The sequence below is a fragment of the Miniopterus natalensis genome, chromosome 4, assembly GCF_054644295.1.
Source record: "Miniopterus natalensis isolate mMinNat1 chromosome 4, mMinNat1.hap1, whole genome shotgun sequence".
In the NCBI taxonomy this organism is placed as follows: Eukaryota; Metazoa; Chordata; class Mammalia; order Chiroptera; family Miniopteridae; genus Miniopterus; species Miniopterus natalensis.
In genome coordinates this window covers 85,030,490-85,044,498 of record NC_142084.1, presented here as the reverse complement: position 1 = coordinate 85,044,498, position 14,009 = coordinate 85,030,490, and the positions used below count along the sequence as shown (strand labels likewise).

Here is a 14,009-nt window from a genome sequence, read left to right as displayed (position 1 = left end):
GCTGCGGTCTGCTCCCAGCGCGAGCAGGCTGGGAAAGGGGGCAAGGAACGTCCCAGTCGGCTTTCCCGCCGAGTTACCACTGGGAGTTACCCTACCTGGGCTCCAATTACTTGAGCTTTTCCTGGTCTTTATATAAGAATGAAGATATAGTGCATGCAGAGTGCATAATAAGTGCTCTATGAATGTTAGCTAATATTGGTGAAATAATTTACAGTGGGTAGATCCCAGTTCTCCCATTTCCTACATCCTATAAAAAAAGTAATTTGCACTAACACAAGAAACCTTAGTATTAAAGAAAATTCATTATATCACTGATTTTCTAAGCACTGCTAAGCAACTGGAGGAAAAGATTCAGCTCTTGTAAAACAGGATTAGAATAGCCTCTGCTCTGCAAAACATTTTTTGTTTTTTGATATTAAAATGATAGTCTGTACCAAAGGCCCAGGTATTATTCCCTCATCCAGCAGAGGTAAAATATTCCAGTCACCTACAGGCCACAAAAATCTAACTGCCACCACTCCCCGAAACTGTCAACTAGTATTAACTATACCAGCTGCTTTTGTGCATATCTTAGTTTCTTTAGATTCAGAAAGGAAAGCCCCTAATACTATTCTTTTAGAGAGCAAAATGAAAATGAATATAAAACTGCAATATACATTGGAATGAATACATACAACAAAACCCATCAAGCATGCGGCTTCTAAGTAACAGCACTACAGATTTAGTTATAGTGTTTGAGTATTAAGCCTAGGATATTCATTTGCTCAATACTTTGTGACAAAACTCAAAGCTGCAAACTGCTGGAAATTCAAAGGAACAAGTGCCTGTCTCCGTTATCTTATGACAAAATCAAGTAATAGCCTTTGTAGTATTACATAGCACATTTCTTCAGATGGTTTTGTCTTGAAAACTTGTATTTTAATGCCTATATATTTATTTTTACATGAAATGCTCTAAATTACTTACATTTCCCAGCCAACAGCTACATTATCTTATTGCCTCATTTGGCCTATCACAGTATACCTTGTGGCCCAAAATGCAGTATATCAATGACCACAGACATCAGAAGCCTTTGGGGTTATAAACCGTATTACTGAACTCTGAGTTTTATGGGGGAATATGGAACTGGCCTTTTAAACAAGCATTTCAAGTAAATTTTTGCATCCAGAAGTCTGTAAACCACTGCTGTAATGAAAGGCACATGTATTCTGGCTTATGTAGACATACAAACACATACAAAAATTGGATCCATATACTGCATTTGTATAAGAAAAATAAATGAAAATTTAGCCCAAGGGAGTTGAAACCTTTATTTTTCCTCTCAAAGAGATTTTATCAATTACAAAACATCTCCTATTCCTGTGGAAGACAGGAAGGGAAAATATGGCATCGACAGATGGGGTATCAATTGGTAAGGGATGCAACCAGCCGTCACTCTTTCAAAAATACATCTTCTTGGCTGTAAGTTCTGCAATGCAAGACCAGGCACTGGGACATGGGCTGTCTCTTAATTCTTAATAGAGCCAAATAACTTCTTTCTTCTAAAACATGAAATGAGGACAAGAGGCAATGTGAGTTCTCTCACCACCTGTCTCCACTGCCTCCCCCTTTTCAGAGGCCAAGAGCTTGGCAACATGAAATTACTGCTGCGGCTCTCTGGGCACTTCAACCAACCCATCTCTACTGGTCATCAGCAGGTGGAGCTATTAGGACTCCTTTGACACCTGCCACCTGTAACCCCAAGGGGAGTGTTGACCCCTCTGCTCTCCAATTCAAATGTCATTGTTCTGATTATACAGAGGCTACCTGAGAATCTTTTTCAGGAAGTCCAAGAGGTGACAAGGTGACTTTTAAGTATCTAAAGGACACAGAGTGAATGTTTCTCCCTCCTCGTTCACTCATTGTCACACATTTTCTTTCTCTCATACACATAATTCTTCTTAGAAAGAGATCATTAGCCTTGCAAGCAATGCCCCTGGCAAGACCATGATGATCACGCTAATTAACTCTACAAAATCAATCTATGGAATGTTTAAGAAGAACATCCAAACTACTCATTTGTTCAGCCAACGTTGCCAAATTGGAGATTAACACAAAGCCCTGAGTTTTTCCTGGAATTCTTGAATTCAGAGACATCCTGCAGGCATCAAGCTATATTTATCTCCAGGTCTGCCAAAGATGAATGCAAGCAGGTGGGGGGTGGGAAGGTGAGATTTAAGGTCACTGGATTCTCTAGTTAGGAACAGGTGCACAAGAATAAACCCTGGGCTCATCTTCCATCATAGGTGAAAAGAGTTTGGCAGGTTTTTGTAAGACTTATACCACAATCTAAAAATGATTCATTCTGCAAGGCATAAAATAATTCTCACTTTATAAAAATAGTACCACAATTTTTAAAAAAATGCACTTCTACCAAAGGAAGCATGTTCCAACACTGCAAAAAGGGTGAGCCACTTAAAGCAGAACACGATACATAGCCACTTAAAGCAGAACACGATACATCACCTCATCCATGCCTTCCTTCCCTGTTCCCCTCCCAGCCAGTCATGTCACTCCTGGGACACTGTTCTGGGTAGTAGGGATGCTTGGGCCACCTAAGACCAGAATACTTGGGGGGGGGGGGCCTTCTGTGGTTAAGCACAGCAGGACAGAAAAGTAAAGGGTCAGCTGTCTTCATCTAGGATCTCTGGGTGTTCCTTCCAGAAAGCATCCCCGATGATATCACAGTGCAAGGGCACTGGCTTAGTCCTGGATCGGGTCACTGACATCTTTTTCCCTTCCATTTCTGCTGGCAGCTTAACTTCTTTGGTTGTGACTTCATCCACCTACAGGTAAGTTAAAATATTGACATGGTTAACTTGAGAGTGGATTTGAGAGAGGAGGGGGAGATGTGAGGGAGGTTCATTTTTTTACTTTATATACTTCTGAGACATATATATTTTTTAGAAGATACACAGATACACACACACCTCTCTCACCATACATGAATTTCTTTACAATTAACAATGCTTTTAAAAAAGAGTTATGTTGCCCAGCCAGCATGGTTCAGAGGTTGAGCATCAACCTATGATCCAGGAAATCATGGTTCGATTCCTGGTCAGGGCACATGCCTGGGTTGTGGGCTTGATCACCAGCAGGGGATGTGCAGGAGGCAGCTGATCAATGACTCTCATCATTGATGTTTTTCTCTCTCTCCCTTCCTCCCTCTGAAATGAATAAAAATAAAAAAAATTTTAAAAACACTTAAAAAAAGTTATGTTGCTATATTCTGAAAGAACATCTTAGGAATAAAGAAGAGATTTCTTGTTCCTTGTTAGCAATAACTATAGAATTAATGGCATTTCTGCTCTCCCAAGAAGTATCCAAGCCTGTGCCAAAGAACAAATGTGCTTTAAAAACACTAATAAAAGAGCTGAAGTTGCTAGTGAAATGACTAGCTCTCAAGATTCCCCCGTAATACTTAAAAACACTCATTTCAGAAAAACTACTTTGGATGGAAGGAAAGAGGTTTAGAGAAATCATTATGCCCCAGGAGCTGAAACAAGAGAGAAAATTTTGGTAGAATTAAGGATTTAGGTAAATGTAGACTCATTACAGAACATTAAGTATGAGTGTCTGGGGAATCTCACGAATATTCTGCAAATGTCAGAACCCTCATATCAACATCTCTTAGGGACTCATATTACAGTTGTCACAGGATGGATAGACCATTTAATGGTATTATCCAGTGTGGGAGAAAGTATTTCTACAAATGTTCTACGAACGCAATCCTCATACCTGCGCTGTAACCCTATAACAGGGTTTCATTTGATTTGAAGAGAACTTATGACACAGAAAAATAAGTGTAATAGTTCTAAAGATCTGTGTTTCTACTTATAGGGGAGATTCAAGATAACAAAGTTCACTGACAAACTGATACAATGAGCATGGTCTGACCAAAAAAAAAAAAGGCATTGAGATAGTAACCTATAGCATCTCGTTTTGGAAAGGAGCTAATTCGTATTAGCACCTGCAGTCATATCAGCATAAAGCTAGCAAGCAAGACAAACTTGGGATGGGTACAGACTCTCTTCTTTTTTGACCTCCATTTTTCTTGGGATACAACAGCATTACCTTTTGCCATATCAACACAGTCCCTTTCCTATACATCAATGGCTCATTATTGTAGTTGACGTTGAATTCAGAAAACAAAATCTCGTTCTTGTCTGCTGCAAGAGTTCCCTGAGAAAATAAAGAGAGACATACAAACCTTAGTTATGCCTTATCTCTCCCCTAACCTGACCAGTCCACCCTCTACCTAAACTTCCACAAACAAATCAAGTGGAAGTGTTTTATCAAGTATCTTTTGATACTAAAGAATTTGCATAATTTTAAGAGCAGTTCAAATCTTTACATGTGTAAATTCATAAAATTCTCTTCTGCTAACCACTATTCTATATACCTGAAACTAATACAAAATAATATTGAATGTAAAAACAAGTTCTCTTCTGTAGCAAACAATGGCTTCACAAGTCATGAATGTGATGGGGTGACAGGAATTAATAGTGAGATTACCTATTCTGTACTAGATTCTTTATGTATAGATTCTTATTTGACTCTGATAACCATCTCCATTTTACAGATGAGAACTCTGAAGCTTAGAAAGTTTATATAAATTGCCCAAGACTATAGGTTGCTCTTATTTGTCTAGAACCAAAATCTTAACTTGGCTCTTCCAAACGGGATAGACCTATTCTTATTCCTATCACTGCTATATATAAATCCTCATCATCGCTGTTAATAATGACAGTCATTTACTGAATAATTATAAAGTACCAGGCATTGTATTAGTTGCTATAACACATCATCTCATTTCAGAGTTAATCATCCTATAAGTAGCACTGTCATCTAATAATAAAAGCCAGTGTTTATTAAGTACTTACAATGTGCTTTGTCCCATCCTATGTTTTACATGTGTCATGCCATTTAATTCTCAAAGTAAACCTATGAAGTAGGAACTATTATTTTCCTCATTTTACCTATAAAAAACTAGGCAGAGAAGATAAAATTAAGAAGCATGATCTGAGTATGATTGACTCCCAGAGTCTAGACTCTTTATAATTCATAAGGGTCATAGACCCCAAAAATCTAAAGGTGCCCAGCAGGGAATGGCAATGAGAAAATAGGCCAGGTGGGACTGACAGAAAAAGAGCAGCACATGCCCTGTCTAAAGAGGGCAGCCAATACTCAGTTCTGGCCAAGCATTACTACGTGGGAATGCAGAGCCAAGGTCACTGATCCCATTTTCCATCTGAGGACACTGAGGCTCAGGGAGAAGTAGTAACTCATATAGCGTCACAGAGCAAGCAAACAGCAGAGCTGCTACTAGTGATTTTTTATACGCTTTCAAATCAAAGCTGTAAAGAGAAATTGGAAAGAATGCAAAATATTATGGGAGAGCCTACAGAAAACTGTTCCCAATTAAGCATTAATGCAGTAAGATCTTTATACCTGTAATCTCTCTTGGGCTTGTACTGGTGTTAGTCCAGAGTGCTGTATGAGTGCCCAGAAAACTGTGTTATAAAGATTATTGATATGACCTGTGAGGAGAACAAAGTAGTACTGTTTAAACATACATAATCTTTATTCAGTATCCATGTTTCAGTGAGTACTAGAGCCCCACCTCTCTCCTCTTTAAAGTAAAAAGATCTCAAGAGCTATTTAGTGACCCACCCAAAACCATACACAGGAGATATGGGGGGAAGTGGGCAGCCAGAAACAAAGGTATTTCCTAACAGTTTTTTATTCTGCCATTTTAGTTATATTTTACACATATCTGTTAACTTGTGCACCGAAATTAGAAATACTTTCCATGTTATGTGATTCAGATTACTCCTACCCCTTTTCCAGTTCTGACAAAATCAAGATACACCAAATGAGAAGTTTCACAAACATTTCATCACAGTCATATAAGGCAGGAGTCACAACTCAAACCCACTGAGGTGACCTTCCCTACCACATCCCCTTCCCCGGGGAACAGGGAATAGTAGACTGTGGCATACTGGTGTGTGTGTGTGTAAAGGCAGCAGTCACTGCACAGGTTCTGTCCACTACAAGTGGGAATACAGACCTAGTACTGCTAGATCTTCTGACTTTAAAAAAAAAATTTTGGGAGGGAGGATTTCATTCCAAACAAAATACATGTGAGCAAAACTTGTACCAGACCACCACCTCTAAAGTATGGAGTTGGTGATTTAAATCACATCTGCTTAATTCCTTTCACTTACAATCTGCTTGCCGCCAGCTGAGGTAGTCCTTTAAGGTCTGGTTGTTAGGATACACCACAACTCTTCCATCAAAGCCTGGGGGATACCAAAGGGGCTGATCCTCAAAGTAATCCCGCCAATAAAACACGAAGCTGGAGGCGAACTGGGAGGCCACATGAGTCATGAACTTACTTGCAAGTGTAAGGCACATTGGGTGGAGCAAGAAAAGAGAAAATACATGACATGAATTCAACAGTGAGATGGGCCCTGTGGGTAAAACAGAGAGATTACACAAACTGGCCAGCAAACCTAGAGATAAAATATGCTAGGCCAAGAAAAACTATTTTAATATTTCAGTTACATACTTAAAATGTAGCCTGCCTCTCTTTTTAGTACTCTAAGTAATTTACTAATACCAACTTTTTTTTCTGTAGTATGTAATGTGAATTTACGGTTAGAGAGGGTTTTTTTTTTAAGTCTTAAAAGAAGAGGAACTATTGTTTTAAAAACATACCAATTGATTATACAATTTGTTTCCTGCAAGAGTTTCAAAATGCTCAGATATGAGATTTGTCTATTTTGTACTAAAATACTGAAATTCTCCTACATTAAAGGTTTAAGCAATACTGCAATGCCCATATAAATGCCTGTCACTGGCTAAAGCCAACCTATGAATCATTAATATTATATTCCATGGTCTATTTTTCTAGTCTTAATGTTCAATGCCAAATCAGTCTAGAAGGTGATGGGGAATGGAATGGAAAGAATCAGATATGAAATGCTCAGATATCAGATGGAAGTACAACAGTCCAAACAGGAATATACATACATTCCACAGTTGCAAATACTACAGACATATTGTGGACTACGAGTCTGTGTTTAAGAAAAGCAGAAATCAGATGCTGACAGGAAATATTCTGATGGAGCAGGGCTATGGAATTACCTGGCTCTTCTTTTAAACCAATTGCTTTTCCGCTTGAACACAAAGCTGTACTCATCACTCTGTCCATATGCAATCACAATATCCTCTAGTTCTTCCATTACTGTCTGGGCACATTTCGTCATTAGGTGGAGAGCACGGCTGTCATTAGGTTTTGCAAAGTTGTGCTTCTCAGAAAACCTTCATGAGAGAAAGAGAGGGGGGGAAAGAGCATAAATGCAGAGAGCTTGCTTTAACACTAGGGGTCAAAGAGGCTGTTTAAAGAGGAAGGTACTGTACTAGTGCTGTGAGTCCAAACATTCCACTAGCCACAACCTAATCCATTCCATTAAGAATTTAGGTTTTTCTGTCCTGACCCACTGAAAAAAGGGGACATAATTGCTAAGCCTCAATTCCCTTTTCTACCAAATGGGGATAGCAAATGTTTATACAATTGTCCTGGAGATTAGGGGAAAATAAGAAATGTAATTATGCCTGGCTCCCTAGAAGTGTTCAATGTTAATTATAATAACGATTACTAAAATGGCACTTTAAAAAATTAAATTCCCATCTTTCTGTTACACTTCTGCCTTTTTTCTGACCTTTTTTTCCTTCTGAGCCCAGGCCACGTGGCCTGTTATTGACAATGAAAGAATATACTGTAAAGAGTTGCCGACAGCAAGGACTCAAACAAAATACCGGGGCAACTGGCTGAAGACCTGAAGTACTGTGTCCGAGAGGGACTTTTCCCACAAGGTTTTTGCTAACAGGTCTCCGCTCGCAGACAACCCGGCCCGGCTTCTCACGAGGGGAGCACCATGTCCCATTTAACTACCCGGACGTCCAACCACATAGCAGCCAGCACGTAGAATGATGCTCAATGCCGTGCGCTCATTGGCTGCCGCGTTACTCCGGTGACAAAGAGCCCGGGCCTGCGATCCGAGGTCCAGGATATCCCCGGAAGCGCCGCCGGGCCGCGTGGCCCGAAGCCGAGCGCACTCACCGGTGGAAATTCCTTCCATCTAGCCGCACCACCACCCAGCAGTGGGGCAGGCAGGGGTCCTCAGTCTCGAATTCCCGCACGTACTCGAACTTGCTCTTTGCCATGGTCGCCCGCAACTTCAGGCACCGTTTCAGAGTGACGGAAGTGGAAGCCAAGCAATCGCGAACCTTCCTGTAGCAAGCGGCCCACATTCCCGCCCCTACCCCGCCGCGCAGAGGGCGAAGGCCCAGAGAGCCCCGCCCCGGAAGTGCCCTTGTCTTTTCGTAGCCGCTCTAGCCTCACTGGAGGTCCGCATCTTTCTCGCCTCTCCTTGTAGTCCTCAACCCACTTCCCGGCCTGGAAGGAGAGTTTCAGTCTTCCCTATGCACGATCCACAGTTGCTGGCTTGTCTCCCGTCCTACAGCAAATCACTCTAATGAAGTTTAAAAAAATTTTCTTCTAAGTTTAAAGTTTTGTGATTTTTCTCTTTCTAAATAGCAATTATTGATTTGTTGTAGAAAATGTAAAATACCATTTTCTGTATATATACAGAAAAATATAATTAAGAAAATTAATACTTCATATCTCCCCTCTCCATGTCAAAGCGTTGGAGTTTCCTTCCAGTGTCTTTTCTCTTTGTGTGTTTACACAGGGAACACACAAAATGTGTAATCTATAATAGTAACAAACCCTATTATTTGTATTACGTTTGATGATTTATAAAGCCCTTTTGAATTCATTACTTACATTATTGTTTTTATCCTCAAGAAAATTATTCAAACAATATAAAAGGATATATGGTGAAAAGTAAGTCTCTTGCTAACTCCTAACTCCATACTTTAGGCAGTTACTATCACCAGTTTCTTGTATATCCATCCAGGAAAAGATACAGATACATAAATAAGTACATATTATATATGTGTAAATATATATATCTGTGTGTATATATATACATACACACTTTTGATACATATATATCAAAGCAACAGGATGTTACTTCCTTCCCTGCCCATACATCCCTCTTCCATGAGGTGCTGGGAGCACCTACCCTGCCCCCGGGACAAGTAGTGGCAGGTATGGGGAGCCTTCAAGGGCAGGCAAGAAGAGAGGACTGCTTCCTCACTTGCCAGGTGGAAAGCTGCAGAGCTTGCCAAGTGCTGCCACTGCAGGAGGGCACCAAAAGAATCACTGGAAGATCCTGATAGGTGTCATCTCTCCTGTCCCCTTTAAGTTTGGGGAGGGTGTGTGAATGTAGAGACCACTGATTACATCACACTCAGAGGTTTTGGAGCAGTCTAGGCCAACAGATGAGAAGGAGCAGCAATGTGATGTGCTAAGGAAAGGACAGGGATGCCTCATTGCAGTTTTCCCCAGCCACTGAGGCCTGGAAAAGATCATCACCATTAGCCCCATCAGAAGGAGCTCAGAGGTTACAGGGGAAGGCAGAAGCTGGGAACTGCCTATGTAGTCACCCCTCCTGAAGAGTTTGGAGACAGAGCTGGAAGAGCCAAAAGGAGCTATGGCTACTCCTCTTCAACAGATCCTAGAAGGATCCAGCTGATGCTAAGAATGGCCTCAACCATGTACCATGCCAAAGCAGGAAGAGAGAAGATTTCCCACCACCACGTTGAAGGCCAATTACATAAGGAGGCCTCTGCCTCACCTACACCCCAGTACACCCCTCAATGGGATGGGAATAAACCTTGAAAAGGAGGTGATCCGGAGGGTTTCAGAATCAGACCCTGCCTTCCACCTCCATCCTAGGTTGTTGGAGTCTGGGCAGAGTGAAAGAGCAGACCCAGGGCCTCCCACTCCAAGTCCCTTTAGTAGTAAGCCTGGCCTGTGCTGGGCCCAGGGACGGGGAAGGGAGTAAGGATGCTTGTCACAAAAAGACAAATACCATATGATTCTGGGTACTCAATGACATGCTTAGAGTAAACAAATTCATAGAGAAAGAAAGTAGAATGATGGTTGCTAGGGGGTAAGGGAAGTGGGGAAGGGTGAATTGTTTAATGGGTGTAGAATTTCAATTCTGTAAAAGATGAAAAAAGTTCTAGAGATTGGTTGCACAACAATATGAATGTACTTTACTAAACTGTACACTTAAAAGGGTTAAGATGGTAAATTGTATGTTATATGTATTTTACCATAATTTAAAAAAACAAACCTGCATACAACAGATATTTATGATCTAACTGGACATTAATGTCTATTTTTTTTTTTATCCTCACTGAGGATATTTTTTTTCATTTGCTTTTCAGAGAGAGTGGAAGGGGGAGAAGAGAGAGAGAACCATCAATGTGAGAGCGACATTGATGGCACAGGGCTGAGGATCAAGCCTGCAACTGAGGTACTTGCCCTTGACTGAAACTGAACCCGAGACCCTTAAGTCCACAGGCTGGTGCTCTAACCACTGTGCCAAACCGGCCAGGGCTGACCTCTGTTGTTTTTTAATTTATACTTAGGAAATCACTCACTGAGGCTGACAGGAAGAAAAGTAATTGCCTTTGTTATAGATGTCATATTTCAGTTTGTCTTCCCTGATGCTGACTCATTTCATTTGCACTAAGAGCTGTATTATGCAAATGAAATTCACGGTGGAAGGGACAAGAAGAAGGAATAATTTGTCTCTAAAGTCTCCTTCCCCACCCTAAACCACTCTAATCAAATTTCTGGCTGGAAGTAATGTTCAGTATTGTTTCCAGGAATAAACTGCCTAGTTCTGGCATGGTTCTGAAGTTGTAGTTTTGCCTGCCCAGCATCCCTTTTTCTGTCTTCTGGCAATGGTACCCAACTGTCCTTTCCCCAGCCCCAGACCATTTGGTTCATGGGGGATAACCCCATCTCACCTTTGCTCTGAGGCGAGCACATGATCAAGACCACTGTAGTGTCTCACTGTGAATTACAAAACGGCCCCCCTCTCCTGCAGACATAAGCATGTACCAGTCAAAGGAATGGTAAGTATGCCCTGCACTGGATTTCAGCCCCTGCTTGTCCTCTTTGCATTGAACACGTGCACAAATATTTTTGGTGGCCTCCCAATGACCGAGACCTGGCCAGTCTGGTTCAGAGATGTGCCCCAGATCCACACCAGGTCAATGAGACAGTCTGACACTCTGCTAGAACGACTGGGGAAAACAGTCTTTTTTCCTCTTACAATCATTACACTGGTGGACACATTGCCTTCAAGAGGGAAGAGCCTGCCTATGCAAAGGTGAGGATTTAAAAAAAAAAGTTCGTATGGATTTTAGAGAGAGAAGAAAGGAAAAGGAGAAACATTGATGAGAGAGAACCATCAATGGGCTGCCTCCTGGATGCTCCCTACTGGGGATTGAGACTGATACCTGGGCATGCGCCTTGATCTGGAGTCGAACCAGTGACCCTCTTGCTGCATGGGACTATGCTCAACCAGCTGAGCCACTAGGGTCAGGGCCTATTAATTTTTGAGTAAAAATTTGCTTGGGGAGAATTATTTCCTAATTCAAGTTCAAAGACCATAGCAGAAACAACTTTTTTAAAACCAGCAAAACAATTAAAATCAGGGAAACTGATAGTTGGCTCTTTGAAAAGATCTATGCAGTTGATGAAATTTTATTAAAATGATCAAGAAAGAAAGAGAAAAGATACAAACTACCGAGATTAGGAATGAAAGAGGAAACATTCTAACTAGTAGTGTGACCTTGGACAAACTACCTAACCTTTCTGAGCCTCATACTTCTTGTCTGACAAAAATGAGGATAATACCTACCTCACAAGGTTGGTGTGAGGATTAAATGGAACGCTGTAGATGAAAACTCCTTGCACAAGGCCAGTCATGTACAGTAGGCACTAAATAAATGTTAGTTTCCCTTAAAAAAACACACACCCACAAACGCAAACCCTTTCAAAAATAGAAGAGAAAGGAATATTTTCAAGCTTATTTTACCCTGATACCAAAACTGCAAAGACATCACAAGAAACTACAGACCAGTACCTTTCATGAATATAAATGCTGTCCTCGCGGGACGCGAAGAAAACTCGAGACACAAAGAATGTAGAATTTAGGTGGAGATGCAGAGTGTTGAGGCTCTGGAGAAGCTACAACAACCCTCCTCACCATCCAGGGATTTTTATTGTGAGCTACAGAAAGGCAGGTGTGAAAGATGGTGATCAGTAGAAACCATAAAATGCGCAAGAACAAATGGCTTTGTTTTGTGCTAATGCTTCACACTTGTTCTTAAGGCCATAACTCTCCTGGGGGCAAGCTTCCCAGAAAAATAAGGATCTGTTTTCAGTTCCTGGCAGAAATGTTTCCCTCGTTTTCAAGGGGATTTCTGTGATTCTGGGGAAGCTTGCTACCCATCTCCTTCAGAGTTTGTTTGTTGTTTGCTGGCCTTTTCCTATATATAAAAGCTAAAACTCTTAAAGGAATGGCAATTGGATCCAGTATGCATAGAAAGTATTACATGTCATGACCGAGTGAAGTTTATACAGGAATGCACGTTAGCTTAACATCTGAATGTCTAATAATGTAATAAACCTATTAATAGACTAACGCAGGTGTCAGCAAACCATGGCCCACAGGCCAAATCTGGCATGCCTTTTTTGTTTGTAAACTACGTTTTATTGAAACACAATCATGCCCATTCATTGACATGTGGTCTATAATTGCTTTCACTCTACAACAGAGTTTACTGGTTGCAACAGAGATCACATAGCTCACCAAACCAGAAAATATTTATTATGTGGCCCTTTCCGGAAAATGTTGCTGACCCCTGGAATAAAGTAGAAAGCCATTTGACCATCTCAATAGATGTAGAAAAAGCATTTGATAAAATCCAACAAACATACATGACCAAGCTCTACACAAACTAGGAACAGAAGGAAACTACTACATAAAACCTACAACTGTCATCAAACTTAAAGATCAAAGACAATGCTTTTCCCCTAACATTGAGTACAAAACAAGGATGTCCACTCTCTCACCACTTCTATTCAACATTGAACTGGAGCTTCTATACAGTGCAATAAGGCACAAAAATATAACCATAGTATCAATATACAACCAACTAGATATGAAGTTAAATATAGTTACATTCACAACAGCATAAAAAATATTTAGGAATAAATTTAACAAAAGAAGTGTAGAACTGTTCACTGGGAATTACAAAACATTGTCAAGAAAAAGAATGTTCTGGAACTGGACTATAGTGCTGGTTACACAACCTTATAAATTTATTAAAACTCACTGAATTTTAATAAATTATGACATATAACTTATTAATGCATAATTATGCATTATGACATATAAATCAAACTTCAATAAAGCTGTTTTTGATTAAGAAAAAGATTGCTTTCTGCTGAAAACATACTCCCCATATGCTGTTTGCACTGCGGTCACAGAGGATTGTCATAGCACTTTTTTTGAATTACTAATTCAGATTGGACTAACTGATCTTGCATGAAATCAACACCAACTTGATTTATTTCTCCGCCTCTTTTATCAGCCTTTGTTTATGCCCATACTTGGCTTCATCAGTTAAACCCCAGTTCAGCAGTTCTCAAAGTGTGGTTCAGGGACTGACTCAGAGAATCTGCTAGGTTAATACAATTTTCATAATAATTCTAAGACAATATTTGCCTTTTTCACTGTAATCGCTCATGAATGTACAATGAAGCTTTCTAGAGCCTACACACACGTGAATCACGACAGATTGAAAGCAGAAACAGACATGAAAATATAACTGTTTTTGTTTTTAATTAAGCCAGACATTAGATTCACAATGTGACTCTTCTAATTTTGGGGAAAATATAGTTTTAGTATCAAACTATCTTAACATGTCATGGGTTTAATATTGATATCTTAAACTAATTGATCGCTAAA

The 14,009-nt window shown here is 40.3% G+C and overlaps 1 protein-coding gene across 2 annotated transcripts; it reads right to left on the bottom strand.

Moving 5' to 3' along the window:
• Positions 1 to 2,354: 2,354 nt before the first annotated feature.
• THG1L (tRNA-histidine guanylyltransferase 1 like) lies at positions 2,355 to 8,358 on the bottom strand. 2 transcript variants are annotated; one of them, XM_016209539.2, is made up of 6 exons: positions 8,168 to 8,358; positions 7,189 to 7,365; positions 6,267 to 6,436; positions 5,491 to 5,579; positions 4,114 to 4,221; positions 2,355 to 2,825 (listed from the first exon to the last, which is right to left on the bottom strand). In XM_016209539.2, exons 1-6 carry the CDS (start codon positions 8,356 to 8,358, stop codon positions 2,664 to 2,666), a joined length of 897 nt encoding a protein of 298 aa, XP_016065025.2. In that variant the 3' UTR covers positions 2,355 to 2,663. The 2 variants fall into 2 exon arrangements, with proteins under 2 accessions (XP_016065025.2, XP_087673073.1); XM_087816947.1 differs by lacking the exon at positions 8,168 to 8,358 and having other exon boundaries at positions 6,267 to 6,341; positions 7,189 to 7,338.
• Positions 8,359 to 14,009: the final 5,651 nt, after the last annotated feature.